General features: G+C 31.7%; 1 protein-coding gene across 12 annotated transcripts in view; it reads left to right on the forward strand.

The window, feature by feature from the left end:
- VPS13B (vacuolar protein sorting 13 homolog B) overlaps positions 1–13,913 on the forward strand; it is a 753,213-nt gene that overhangs the window by 7,245 nt on the left and 732,055 nt on the right. For all 12 annotated transcript variants that reach the window (XR_014018703.1, XM_081265604.1, XM_081265602.1 and 9 more), the window contains one exon: positions 5,441–5,584. Coding sequence is in view for 11 of the 12 variants with exons in the window: in XM_081265604.1 (XP_081121730.1) it covers positions 5,441–5,584 (144 nt within the window). In the remaining variant the exon portion in view is untranslated. The remainder of the gene's footprint in view (positions 1–5,440; positions 5,585–13,913) is intronic.

The following is a 13,913-nucleotide window of genomic DNA, read 5'->3' on the forward strand; positions in this document are numbered from 1 at the left end:
ACCTGTGGAATCCATAATGATGTCTTTTTACATTCCTCATTTGATAATTTGTATTTTCTTCATCAATATTGCTAGGAACTCATCAGTAAATATTATTAATTTTAAAATTATTAATTATCAAAATATTAATATTTTCAAAGGATTAACTTTTGGTTTTGGTTTTGATTAACTTTTTGTTTTGTCATTTTTTTCTCATTTCTTTCCACTTTGTGATTTACTATTTTCTAGCTTCTTGAGAATCTAAGAAAACTTAACGTCATTGTTTTTTTTAAACCTTTTTTTACTCAAATATATACATCTAATGTTATGAATTTCTCTTTAACCAAATATTTATCTCTGTCACACAGAAATTTGTATCTTTCTAATTAACAACTATATATTTTTATTATTTTTATGTTGATTTCTTTGATCAGTGGGTTATTCAGAAATATATTGCTTAATTTCCAAACATTTGGAAATTTGCTAATCAACTTTCTGTCATTGATTTCTAATTTAATTCACCTGTGATCAGCACAGTCTATGATTCCAATCCATTAAAATTTATGACTCAGTGTATGGTCTGTGTTTGCAAATGTTTCATGTACCATTGGCAAAAGGTGTGTATTCTACAGTTGTTGCTATAGTGTTCTAGAAGTGAGTGATCTGTTGTTTCTAATTCATGTTAGTTCTTCAAATCTTAAACATCCTTATGGGTTTGTTTCCATTGTCTACTTTTTCTGTCAGTTACTGAGAGAGGTATGTTAATGTTCCCAACTGTGTGGATTTGTCAGCTTATCTCTTAGGTTTGTCAGTTTTCATTTTATATATCTTAAAATTATGGTAAGTACATAACAAGTTTTAATATTTTGATATCTCATTGTTGAATATACTTTAAAAAATTTTCCTGAAATGTGTTCCTTTTTCACCCTAGTTATTCTTCTTGTCTTAAAGTCTTTAATTATATACTTTACAAAATTATTTTAGTTGTTTACACTAAAGATTACAAAATGCATATTTGCTTTATTAGATGTCTTTAGTACTTTCACCATTTCCTGAATAATTTTACAACAATTTAACTGTAAATACTGTCCCTTTCCCTCTGCCTTTAATATTGTGGTTCTCCTTTTTGCTTGTTTTGGGTTTACTTCATTTTTCTTCTTAAGGTGGAAGGTTAGTTATTGATTTGAGATACATTTTTCTTCTGTTATAGCCATTAACAACTATACATTTCTTTAGGTGCATCTCATGAATGTTTATATATTGTGTTTTTATTTCTATTCAGTTCAGATGTTTTCTCATTTTCTTTGAGATGAATAGGTATTTTTTGCAATTGTTGTTTGCAGTTATAAGTCTGTAGATGTCAAGTGTAATTGGTTGATGTTTTTCAGGTTTTCTATGAACTTGCTGATTTTTTGTCTGTTCCATTATTGTGAGATATTAAACTCTTCATCCAATATTATTAGCTCTTTCTCCTTTGAGTTTTGTTTGAGTTTGCTTTATGTATTTTGGAGCTTGGTTTTTTGTAAGTTTTATGTTATTCATTAATTGACCATTTTATATTTTATTTATTTTGTATCTTATTTTTATAGAGATAAAATTGTCATTACATTTTGGTGTTTTTTTCTGAGATTACTAAAGTTGTAATGTTTATTTTTTCCATATGTTTTTATTGGTACATTATAATTATACATAATGGGATTTGTTGTTTTTTATATATATATATATATATATATTTTTTTTTTTTTTTAAATAGAGAGAATTTTTTAATATTTGTTTTTCAGTTTTTGGGGGACACAACATCATTATTTTATTTGAGGATCGAACCCAGCACCCTGCGCATGCCAGGCGAGCATGCTACTGCTTGAACCACATCCCCAGCCCGTTATATTTTCTTACATGTACAGAATATAACAATATAATTTGGTCAAGATCATTTCCCCATATTTTCCCCCTTTCTCCCCTCCTACCTCTTCTTGGTTCCTTTCCTCTGCTCTGTTGATCTCCCTTTGATATTCATGAGACTCACCCTTACTCCATCTTTTTTTTTCTTTTTTCCACTCTAGCTTCCACATATAAAAGAAAGCATACAACCCTTGACTTTCTGATTTTGATTTATTTTGCTTAAGATATTGTTCTCAAATTCCATCCATTTCCTGCAAATGACATAATTTCATTCTTCTTTATGGCTGAATAAAACTCTGTTATGTATATACATTTTCTTTATCCATTCATCTGTTGATGAACACCTAAATGGGTTTCGTAGTTTAGCTATTCTGAATTATGCTGCTGTGAACCTGGGTATGCATGTATTTCTACAGTATGCTGACTAATTCTTTAGTATAAATATCAGGAGTAATATAGGAGTTGGGTCACATAGTTGTTCTATTCCTAGTCTTTAAGGAACCTCTGAAGTGATTTCTGTAGTGGTTATGCTAATTTACAATCCCACTAACTGTGTAAAAGTGTACTTTTTTCTCTACATCCTTGCCAGCATTTATTATTGTTTGTTTTGCTGATGGCTGCCATTGTAACTAGAGTGAGATGAGGTATTGTCTTCATTTGCATTTTCCTAATTGCTAGGAGTTGCATAGTTTCTGGTTATTTCCATTTTTAGTTGCCTTTTGTGCATGGTGAGATAAGACTCTTCTCTCATTCTTCTTTGTATGGAGAACCTGTTTTCTCAGCACCAATTTTTTTAAAAAGGCTGTCTTTTCTCCAATATATATCTTTTGGCACCTTGGTCAAGGATCTGATATCTGTGTGGTGGGTTTGTCTTTAAGTCTTCTGTTCCATTGGTCTACATGTCCATTTTGATCCAGTATGGTGGTTGTTTCTGTTACTATAGCTCTGTAGTATAATTTGAGATCAGGTGTTGTAATGCCTCAGCATTGATTTTTTTTTTTTTGGTGTAGAGTTTTTGGCTCTTCTGGATCTTTTATTCTGTAAGTGAATTTTAGAACTGTTTTTTCTAGTTCTGGTGAAGAATGTCATTGGTGTTTTGATCCCCATCAAAATTGAATTTGTATATTTCTTTTGGCAATATGACCATTTTAACAATAACAGTTCTGCCTACCATGATCATAGGAGGTTTTTCCATTTTCCTGTGTCTTCTTTGATTTCTTTTTTCAGTGCCTTATAATTTTCATTGTAGAGGTTTCACTTCTTTGGTTAGATTTATTCCTAGAAAATATTTTTTAGATGATATTGTGAATGGAATTGTTTTTCTGATTTCTTTTTCAGCAGATTCGTTACTAATGTATAGGAAAGGTATTGATTATTGTTTGTTGTTTTTGTAACCTGCTACTTTATTGAATTATTTTTATTCTAGCAGTCTTCTGGTGGAGCTTTTTGTATCTTCTGAGTATAGGATCATGTTATCTGCAAACAGTGATAATTTGACTTCTTTCTTTCTTATTATTTTTTTTTTTTTTTTGGTACCGGGGATAATAAGTGTTGAATTTTAGTTAGATCTCCACCATGGGCTATATGGTTTAAAATTCCATGTCTAACATGTGTATTAATATTTGTTAGTAGCTAAACTGATGAGTAACATTATTATGGCACTAAGTTCTTGAGTTTAATTTGGGTATCTTTTAACTTCTCCCTGAGAAAATGAAATTTGTGCCTATAGACTGCAATTCTGGTAGCCATTTTGCAAATGTATCAGAGTTGCATAAGTCAAAGGGTGGTGGAGATGGAAATAAAATCCACTCATTTTCCAATGAAACACATAGCCAGTGTAAATGTAATCAATAATCATAATGGTAATATAAAGGCAATATTATTAATGGTTAAGAGAAAGAATTTTAGCGTCATATGTCTCAGTTTTCAGTTCTGGCTTTTCTTGTTGTTTCATTTGGGGAAGTTACTGGACCCTTCATGCCTCAGATTCTTCTTCATAAAATAGGCTGATAGTATTTACGTTTTGTTGTTCTTAGGATTAAATGGTTATATGCAGGTAAGGTGCTTAGAATGGTGCCTCTTCCATCGTAAGTGCTTAGTAAATACTTTCTTTGTTGCAGACACTGATTAGTATATAATTTGTGCCAACTAAATAATGCTTGAAATAATTACTGCATGTTTAAACTTAATATAATAATGAGTAGTTAAAAGTTGTGACATTCCATCCGAAAGAACAGTGACAACATTTCATTAGAAATAGTAGTGACAATAAATTTTTAGTAATCTGGCCTTAGAGTCTCTAGTTTAAGACATAAATTAGACCCACACTTTTATAATAATATTAGTAGTAATAATAATATTAGTAGTAATAATAATAATAATGATATTTAGCATCTTTATAATGATTTCTGTATGAGGAAGACCAGTGTTCTAAGCACTTTATAAAATGAATTGATTCAATCCTCAAAAGATTATAATTATTGAAATTTTACAGATAATGAAAGGAGCCACAGATACATGAAACAATTTACCTAGTGTAATTGGGTACTAAGTGGCAGAGATTGGATTTAAGTCCATGTCTGCTGGCTGTAGAGTTATTGGTTGTAAGCACTTTACCATTCTGCCTATATTTAGCTCTATTTGGTCTTTTGCTAAACCAAGTAGATGCGGAGGGGATAAGATTAATAATTTTTATTAACTGTTGCACATAGCTGCAATAGCTATAAAAATGTGATAGAAATATAGTCTTTTTTCCTTTGTTGACTTGTAACAAAAGTTTTGTCCAGAGTGGAACAAAGTAGTATAAAGTGATTATGATGAAGATTTATGCTATCATATCTAAGTTTTGTCAAGTAATAATAGAAAGCAATCAGAAAAATGTGAAATTTATGACCAAATAGTACTGAGGTAAACTCTTCAATTAGGCAAAGTACATAGGTTGTTTTTGTAGTTGGTCAGTTTTTATTTAGTCAGGTCATTCTCCTTTCTCCACTTCAGTCCCCCTTTCAACTTGCCCCGCAGGTACCTTTTGAGGACATATTTTAGAAATTTAAGACAACTGCAGTTTTCTCAAGTAGTGCTGCTGTCTAGGGCTTTGATCCATTTTTATGACTGCTACCACTACCACATGTGAACCTTTATCATAGACCATATATTGTATGTCATTTTCATCCATCAGAGTAGCAAACTGAAGCCTAGAGAGTTTAAGTAACTTATTAAATGTAAGTTGCATAATAAGTTTTTGTGGGCTGGGGATGTGGCTCAAGCGGTAGCGCGCTCACCTGCCATGCGTGCGGCCCGGGTTCGATCCTCAGCACCACATACAAACAAAGATGTTGTGTCTGCCGAAAACTAAAACATAAATATTAAAAAAAAAAAATAAGTTTTTGTGGTTTATCATAAAGTATAGTTTAATAAGTTATTTAATTTTGCTTTGTGATAAACAGTGATGAATGAAATATTTTGAATTGGAAATTTTATTTTTCTTTTAAGAAAGGAATTTGGATACAAGGATAAAAAATATTAAGTGCTTACTAACTTTAATGTTTTGTGTTTTAAGGAACTGAAATTACCCTTCACTTTTTTAAGCGGACATATTCATGAATTGAGAATTCATGTACCATGGACAAAATTGGGTTCAGAACCAGTGGTAATAACCATCAATACAATGGAATGCATATTGAAACTTAAAGATGGAATACAGGTAAGAAATTATCAAACTTAGTTGTTGAATGTGAACTAATTTTAATACTTATTATATCTGACATTTCTATAACTTTTAGAACTCACTGTCACATGAATAAATATAACTGTATACACTTTGTTTACATGCCTTTTAAAGTAATAATTATTTAAATAAGGGTGTTCTGAAATTTGGACAAAACATTAAAAGGATATTTTCATACAAATTTTGCTTTATTGATCATAACCTTAATAGGAGTAAATACATATTGCTTATTACCTATATTTACAATGGAAGCGAGGCCTGATTAAATCAGTCTAATTTTTAGATTAAGATTTTTGAGTTTTTGTGAAGGACCAGTGTGAATCTTTATTTACAAATCTTCTAAATCAATTTCTCAGGCTAATTTTTTATAAAAATATTTATTTTTTAGTTTTTTAGGTGGACACAATATGTCTATTTTATTTTTATGTGGTGCTGAGAATTGAACCCAGGGCCTCACGCATGCTAGGCGAGCGTGCTACCACTTGAGCCACATCCCCAGCCCTATCAGGCTAATTTTTGAGAAAATGAAAATATATTTACCGTAAAGGCAAATTTCATTATTATTTTTGTATCAGAAACTGGTTTTTATCAGACATTTATTTCTTCTCTGACTCATCGTACATTTCTTCTTTATTTTTATTTTTTTAGTTATTGATTGACCTTTATTTTTTTACTTACATGTGGTGCTGAGGATTGAACCCAGAGCCTCACCCATGCTAGGCAAGCACTCTACCAATAGAGCTACAATCCTAGCCCTCATCATTTCTTATTGATGGTTTTTGCAAAGGTATAATCAGGTTTTTTTTTTTTGTTGTTGTTGTTGCCGTCTGCTATTTAAAAAAATTTTTAAAATTCTGATTTGTTATATCTGACAGCAGGATGCAATTCAATTCATATTACACAAATAGAGCACAATTTTTCATGTCTTTGGTTGTACACACTAGAGTCACACCAGTTTTATTTACTTAGGGTAATGATGTCCGTCTATCTCATTCCATCATCTTTCCTACCCCAGTAACCCCTCTCTTCTACTTCCTCCTCTTTTAGGGAAGTTTGTTTATTCCTCCCATGCTGACCCCCCCAAACCCCCTCCCCCCAGTCCCCATTATGAATCAGCATCCTTATGTCAGAGAAAACATTCTGCAGTTGGTTTTTGGGGATTGGCTTACTTCACTTAGCATAATATTCTCCAACTCCATCCATTTACCTGCAAATGCCATGATTTTATTCGCTTTTAATGCTGAGTAATATTCGATTGTGTATATATACTACATTTTCTTTATCCATTCATCTGCTGAAGGGTATCTAGGTTGGTTCCATAATTTAGCTATTGTGAATTGTGCTGCAATAAGCATTGATGTGGCTATGTCCCTGTAGTATGGTGTTTTTAAGTCCTTTGGGTATAAACCAAGGAGTAGGATGGCTGGTTAAATGGTGGTTCCATTCCCAGTTTTCCAAGAAATCTTCATACTGCTCTCCATATTGGCTGTACCAATTTGCAGTTCCACCAGCAATGTATGAGAGGAGTATGTGCCAAAATTTTTCCTATTCAGGAAGCCCAGCAGGTCAGGACAGCAGCATTCTGTGAAGTATGTTTCACTTTCATCTTGTAGTAGTGTGTCATTATTATTATTATTTTTTTACTTTTTTCTTGCATATTTAACATTTACTTTTTAGTTTTAAGTGAATTGATAAGTTGTTTATTTATTTATTTTGGTGCTGGGAATCGAATTCAGGGTCTTGTGAGGGCTAGGCAAGCACTTTGCCACTAAGGTATATTCCCAGTCCCTATAAATATTATTAAAATGACTGTTTTTCATGAGAACCGTAAGGTAGTTTTAGCAAATCCTAAGTATAACTTTAATTTCTGTGAAATTTGACTTATTTTTGAGTTATTAAAATTATTTCTTATTTTAAGAAGATTCTTTTTTTTAAACATTTTTTTAGTTGTAGATGGACACAATACCTTTATTTATTCATCTTTTTGTGGTGCTGAGGATTGAACCCAGTGCCTCACTTGTGCTAGGCAGGAGCTCTATGACTGAGCCACAACCCCAGCCCCTTAAGTAGATTCTTTAAATTAATTGTTATATCAATTCATTAGGCTCAGATCTTTTTTTCCATTAATGAAATATTTGATTTTAAACCTGCATTATCCAATTTAACTTAAATAAGGTGGTTCTTGAAAATAAATAGACCAATGTTATATTCTCATGAAAACTTTCTTTGTGAACTTTAAGTATTTGAGAGGTTGATTTGAGAAACCTGTAGATAGTTATATTGTAGTAAGTTTTATTTTACATTTATGTTTGGTAATACTGCAATAGTTCTTAATCATCTGTTATTAGATTTTTTTTTTTTTTAAAGTCTGGACTTGGTTATACCACCCATGTTGTGCCCTGTATTAAAAGGTGGAAAGGAAAAAACCCAGTCACTAAGTATTTTTTTCAATAGAAAGGTGGAAGTTTCAAGTCCAGATGTCCCATAAGAAACACATTTAAAATAGACAAATTACAACTAATTATAGAGGCTACAGAAAAAGATTTGTAACACATGACTTAGTGCAACTTAGAACTAATATTTGATATTGGACCATGCAGATGGCTACTGAAGGAATGATCAGATTTTCTGCTTGCATGGTATTTGAAACTTGAATTTTGTGATGTGTGGAATAAAAGGTCAAATGTCATGAATGTAAACCACTTTCAAAACAAATGTTTTTTACAGATGTTTAAAATTTTGCTGTAGAAAGGATTTTTGAAAATTGCATTTGACATTTGGACAAATTATTTAAAAGTGTATACCCCTAGAGAGTAATACTTGGGTTTATCCTAGTAATTGGAATTAAATTTTGAGTAGAAACATTATAAAACTTAAAGTATTTTATTTTTAGGTTTTAAGCTTTGATAGGTATAGTATGTAATTAAGTTAAAATTATGCATGTACTAGTAGAATGGAATGGCTCCATATTTAAATTATTTGAAGTTTAATTATGTTGTACCATCATACCAAAGAAAAGACTAGAGCTGGGGCTCAGCGGTAGCGCACTTGCCTGGCATGTGTGAGGCACTGGATTCAATTGTCAGCACCACATATGAATAAATTAAAAAAAAAATAAAGGTTTATAAACAACTAAAAAAAAAGAATAAAAGAAAAGTCTTTATTTCCTAAATAAAAGTGGGGTGACATGGTAGGTCAAAAGAAGGGGGCTTTTATTTTGAGATATATAGTGCATTACTGTTATCTATAATCACCCTACTGAGAAAATAGCACACCAGACCTTTTTTCTACTAGTTATAATTAAGCATCTATCAACTTTTCCCCACTCTCCCACACACACACCTCCCTGGTTAAAAAAAAAAAAAAAAAAAAAAAATTAATGACATATTTTCATTTCATTCATTTTTCCTTGTTATATGTTGAAATCTGTTGCAAATTTGTATATACATCTCATTTTGGACTAGTTTATGACAAATGCACAATACACACATATGGGTAACAGCTACTATACTGAGTAGCATGGTCACAGATTAGACTGACCTTGTAAGTCATTGTGAGGTTTAAAATATATAGAGTAAGAATGTAGTAGATGGTTTTTTAAAAGTGAATAATAAAATACAAATTATCTACTGTTAAAAAAAAAAGGGGGGCTTTTAAAATCACAGGTATTCAAGTATCTGAATATGGAAAAATGTTAACTTTAATGTATGGGAATGTATTAAAATGATTAAAAGATGGAAATATGAGGTTTATTTCAGATTTTAATACAGCATTATTAAATGCTTTTAAAAATAATATACATATATTTTTAGTTGTAGACTGATACAATACCTTTTTGTATGTTTATTTATGTGGTGCTAAGGATCAAACCCAGTGACTCACATGTGTAAGTACTCTTCCACTGAGCTACCTCCCCAGCCCATCATTAAATGTTTTGATAAAAGGACATAACAATTTTTTATGTTCAATCTGATTCTGCCAACATATGTTGATTGCCTAACCTGCAGTGAATTGCAAAGCATGGCTAAGATATTTGTAGAATCTCAGCAAAGGACACTTAGACAAAGAGATTTATAATGTTTCAGTGTGACTGTAGTGGTCATGGTTATAATGCACTCAACATTTCTTTGAAATCCATTTTAATTACAGAGATTTTTGAAAGAGAGTGACCCAAATTCTTTTGGGTAAAATAAAGGCCACTTTGATGTTCACTTAGAATGATTTTTAATAATTTTAAACTAAATAAAATACTTGTTAAAGATTTGATGTTTACTTTGAGAGAGTCCTTCTATGTCATTGTCCCTACCTTTAGGTCTTGTTGATTTGTGACTTGTGATCTGTTTTTTTTTTCTATTTTGGATTTCAGATACAGTTTGATTCATGACAAACTGTATCATTACATATCCATCCTTATATAATCAAATACTTGCGAATCTATCATATAATTTGAGCTAAAACATTACCAAGAACTTACATTTAATTATGTTTTCCTCTTCTTATTTGTATTCTTGCTTGTCCATCCTTGGTGAACCTCATCTGCAAAATAGCACAAGACTTTGTACACAGTTTTTTAAATTTTGTGATGAGCGTGCATTCTTCGCTTAGTGTATTAAGTCTTGGAAAAAAATACTTCTGCAATCTAAAGAGAGTGGTGAATTTGTTTTTAAAGTACTTATTTATTCTGGTTTTTATAACATCTGGAAAGTAAATTTTGAAAAACTTTTAACCTAATGAATGCAACCACTCATTAAGTTGTTTATATAAGTAATACTTACGAATAAACTTTAAAAATGTTTTTAACCTAAACCAAAACTTTAAAGTACTGAGTTAAAAAACTGAGCTTTCTGTTAATGTTCTAATCTTGGTTAGTATTTGAAACAAGAGGGCAAATTTTACCTATCCTTGTGTCTTTAGGTGCTGTGGAAATCCTTTATTGGGATTCAGAGGAATTGCTTTAAATGTATGGATGATTTTGAGGGGAACTGACATCTTTACTAAGTTGAGTTTTCCATTCTGTGAACACAGTGTGCCTCTCCAATTATTTAGATTGTTCTTGATTTCTTTAGTTAGGAATTTGTGTTTTCAGCCTACAATTCTTTTAAATGTTTTATTATATTTATATCTTTTTTCTTTGGAGCATTTATGAATATCGTGAATTTAATTTTATTTTCTGTTCATTTTCATATATAAATTCAGCATTTATATATAAATAAAGTTGCAGTTTTATATGTATAATTTTTGTGCTTTGATCTTATATCCTGTGATGTTGCTTACATTATTAATTCCAGTAGTGTTTTGGTTGATTTCTTTGGGATTTCCTACATGGGCAATAACATTATCTACAAGTAGAGACAGTTTAGTTTGTTTTCAATTCATATGCCCTCCCACGCCCACTTTTTGTTTTTTTGGTCCTGGGGCTTGAACTCAGGGGTGCTTAATCATGGAGCTAGATCCCAGCCCTTTTACATTTACATTTTGAGATGGAGTCTTCCTAAGTTGCCTAGGGCCTCACTAAATTGCTGAACTGAACTTGTGATTCTCCTGCCTCTGCCTCCTGAACCTCTGGGATTACAGGTGTGATCCTACCCCTGTTGAGTTGATGAGTGTTTTCACAGAAGCCATTATTAAGTAAGCACTTCAGTACTGGTCATTAGTAACATCATGTTTGCACAATCCAGTGTACACTGTTCATTTATTTTTAAATTCTCATTGCCCTTCAATATTTAGTGCTCTGATCTCTTTCTCAAAATTTCACTTTCTTGGTTCTTCTTAATCACTTCCTCTACTTGTTTGGCTCCTTTTCTCTCAGCTTCTCTTAATCATTTTCTATTATCTATCCCAAATTTAAATTGAAATTTTTTGGGGTTTCATTATTTTAGTCATATTTTACTCTCCTTGGCTATTATTTCCAGTGGTCTTAGTTATTATTCTGTCTTCTATGTTCTTTATTCATAAAATGCTATTTTAGGGTTCAGTCTTTTTTTCCCCCCCAGCACTAATAGCTAAATGAACTTCACCTGTATGTCTTATAAAATGTCCTAAATGGAATTCATATTAAAGTTAAATCCTTTTTGGTCCTTTATATATTTCCTTTTTCATTGAACAGTTCTACTGTGAACATTCAATCCAAATCAGAAACCCAGAAGTCATCCTTAACTTAATGTGCCTCATATCCAATTATTCATCAAACTCTGGTTTCTACTGCTATCTTATCTTTGAAAGTATCTGTTTCAGCCTTCATACACGTTTTCAAAAAGTATCTGTTTCAGCCTTCCAAACAAGTTTTCAAACTGCCTCCAGGAATATTCCTAAATGTGAATTATTTCCTTAAGTCTATTTTCTTTCTCATCCAATGATTTTCTTCTCTCTTATAGTGAACTTTTGTGCAACTCATAAGAGACTTTAATATTTATTGTATTCCAGTGTTCTCTGAAGTCCTTCAGGGTCTTCCTCATGTTTTCTATTTTTTATTCTGGGTTAAAACTATTTCATAATACTAAACATGATTTACTTTTTAAAAATTCTCATTCTCTCATGTATGTACTATGGACTTTTTCAGAGACTACTTGATATATATCATTGGAACAGAATGAAAGCAGAAGGAGATATGAGACTCTAGCTGTCCTCTACTAATCCAGAGCTAAAAAACAATGTAAAATAATACCATTCTTTTTACTAATTTTGTTTTGGAAAATACAGCTATTTTTCACAACCTGCAAATTTAAAAATTTATAGTTTATTTTGAAATTTTCATAATATGTGATATTTTTATTTTAAAATAAATAATAAAATATGTATACAAGCTGTGAATGTAGCTCAGAGGCAGAGCACTTGTCTAGCATGCAAGAGGACTTGGGTTCACCAGCATGAAAGAAAAAGGACCTAAATGTGTATACAAATTTAAATATACTTCAAACATGTTTTCTCTTTATCTCTAATAAGGTACATAAGGCTAGTAAAAGTCATACATATAAATCATCTTTGGGATTCTCAGTAATTTTTTTTTTTTTTTAAAGAGAGAGTGAGAGAGGAGAGAGGAGGGAGGAGGGAGAGAGAGAGAGAGAGAGAGAGAGAGAGAGAGAGAGAGGAGAGAGAATTTTTAATATTTATTTTTTAGTTCTCGGTGGACACAACATCTTTGTTGGTATGTGGTGCTGAGGATCGAACCCGGGCCGCACGCATGCCAGGCGAGCGCGCTACCGCTTGAGCCACATCCCCAGCCCCGAGTAATTTTTAAAAGAGAGAGAAATATTTGAGGACCACTGGCCTACTTGTTAGGGAGTCACTGAAGTATTTTAAACAGGTAACAACTTGTTGCATTTGTAATTTAGGAAGTTAACTGGTTTTTTACCATGGAGGAAAGGATTGGAGGAGGAGAGTTTAGAGAATTAATTAAATTCATTTTGTCACATTCTAAGGAATGTCCTAGGTTTCCACATTCTAGGATGGGAACCAGATAGATCTGTCATTCCCTGTATCCATAGAGAGCTGTGGGTAGATTCTAGAGTAAGAGTGTAGAAGTTCTAGGATGACTTTTGGAATTTTGGTTTAGGACTATTGGTGTGGTTTACTGGATTATGGTACTCTTAATTTAGATTTTTTTTTTTTCTTTTTCGAGGTGCTGTTGATGGGACCCAGTGCCTCACGCATGCTGTTCAAATGCTTTACCATTGAGCCAAACCACCAGCCCTAATTTAGATTTTGAAGAGTTTAAAAACTTGTCAAGCTCATATGCTCACATAGTAATTAGAGTCTAACTGAAGTAGTATAATAAAGTAGGCATTATACATTGTGAATAACTTACATACAAAATTATCACTCTAATACTATTTTCCTGTTTTTGAAGGAAAAATTGGAAAGTTAAATCCATTCAGTACATATATGTTGAGTTGATAGCTCTGTACTAAATGCTGTGGATATAGTAGTTAATGAGACAGACGAGCACTTTTCTTTCCTTGAAGTTTTTAAGGAAAAATTCACATATTACATGTGGTTTTTGAATTAATTTTAGCATGAAATATTGTTGGTAGTCTCAAAATAATTGGGAACTAAATTGTTTCGTTTTAGGTTTAACTTCTTTTTGAGGTGAAATAATTGGGGTTGTTAAACAATATTACTGAAATGGAAATAAAAAGCCAAAAGCCACAAACAGCTAACCTATAGATGGATGAAAACATAAGTAAATGTATTTCAGACTGTGTTGAATGCCTTTAGAGTTAAGGAACAGAGGAAAATCATGGTTTCCTGAACTTTTACCTGTGTCTAGAGCCTAGAAATAGTAGGAGGAAAAAAAATGTATTTAGTT

Source organism: Spermophilus citellus, assembly GCF_964194105.1.
Source record: "Spermophilus citellus genome assembly, chromosome: 14".
NCBI lineage: Eukaryota > Metazoa > Chordata > Mammalia > Rodentia > Sciuridae > Spermophilus > Spermophilus citellus.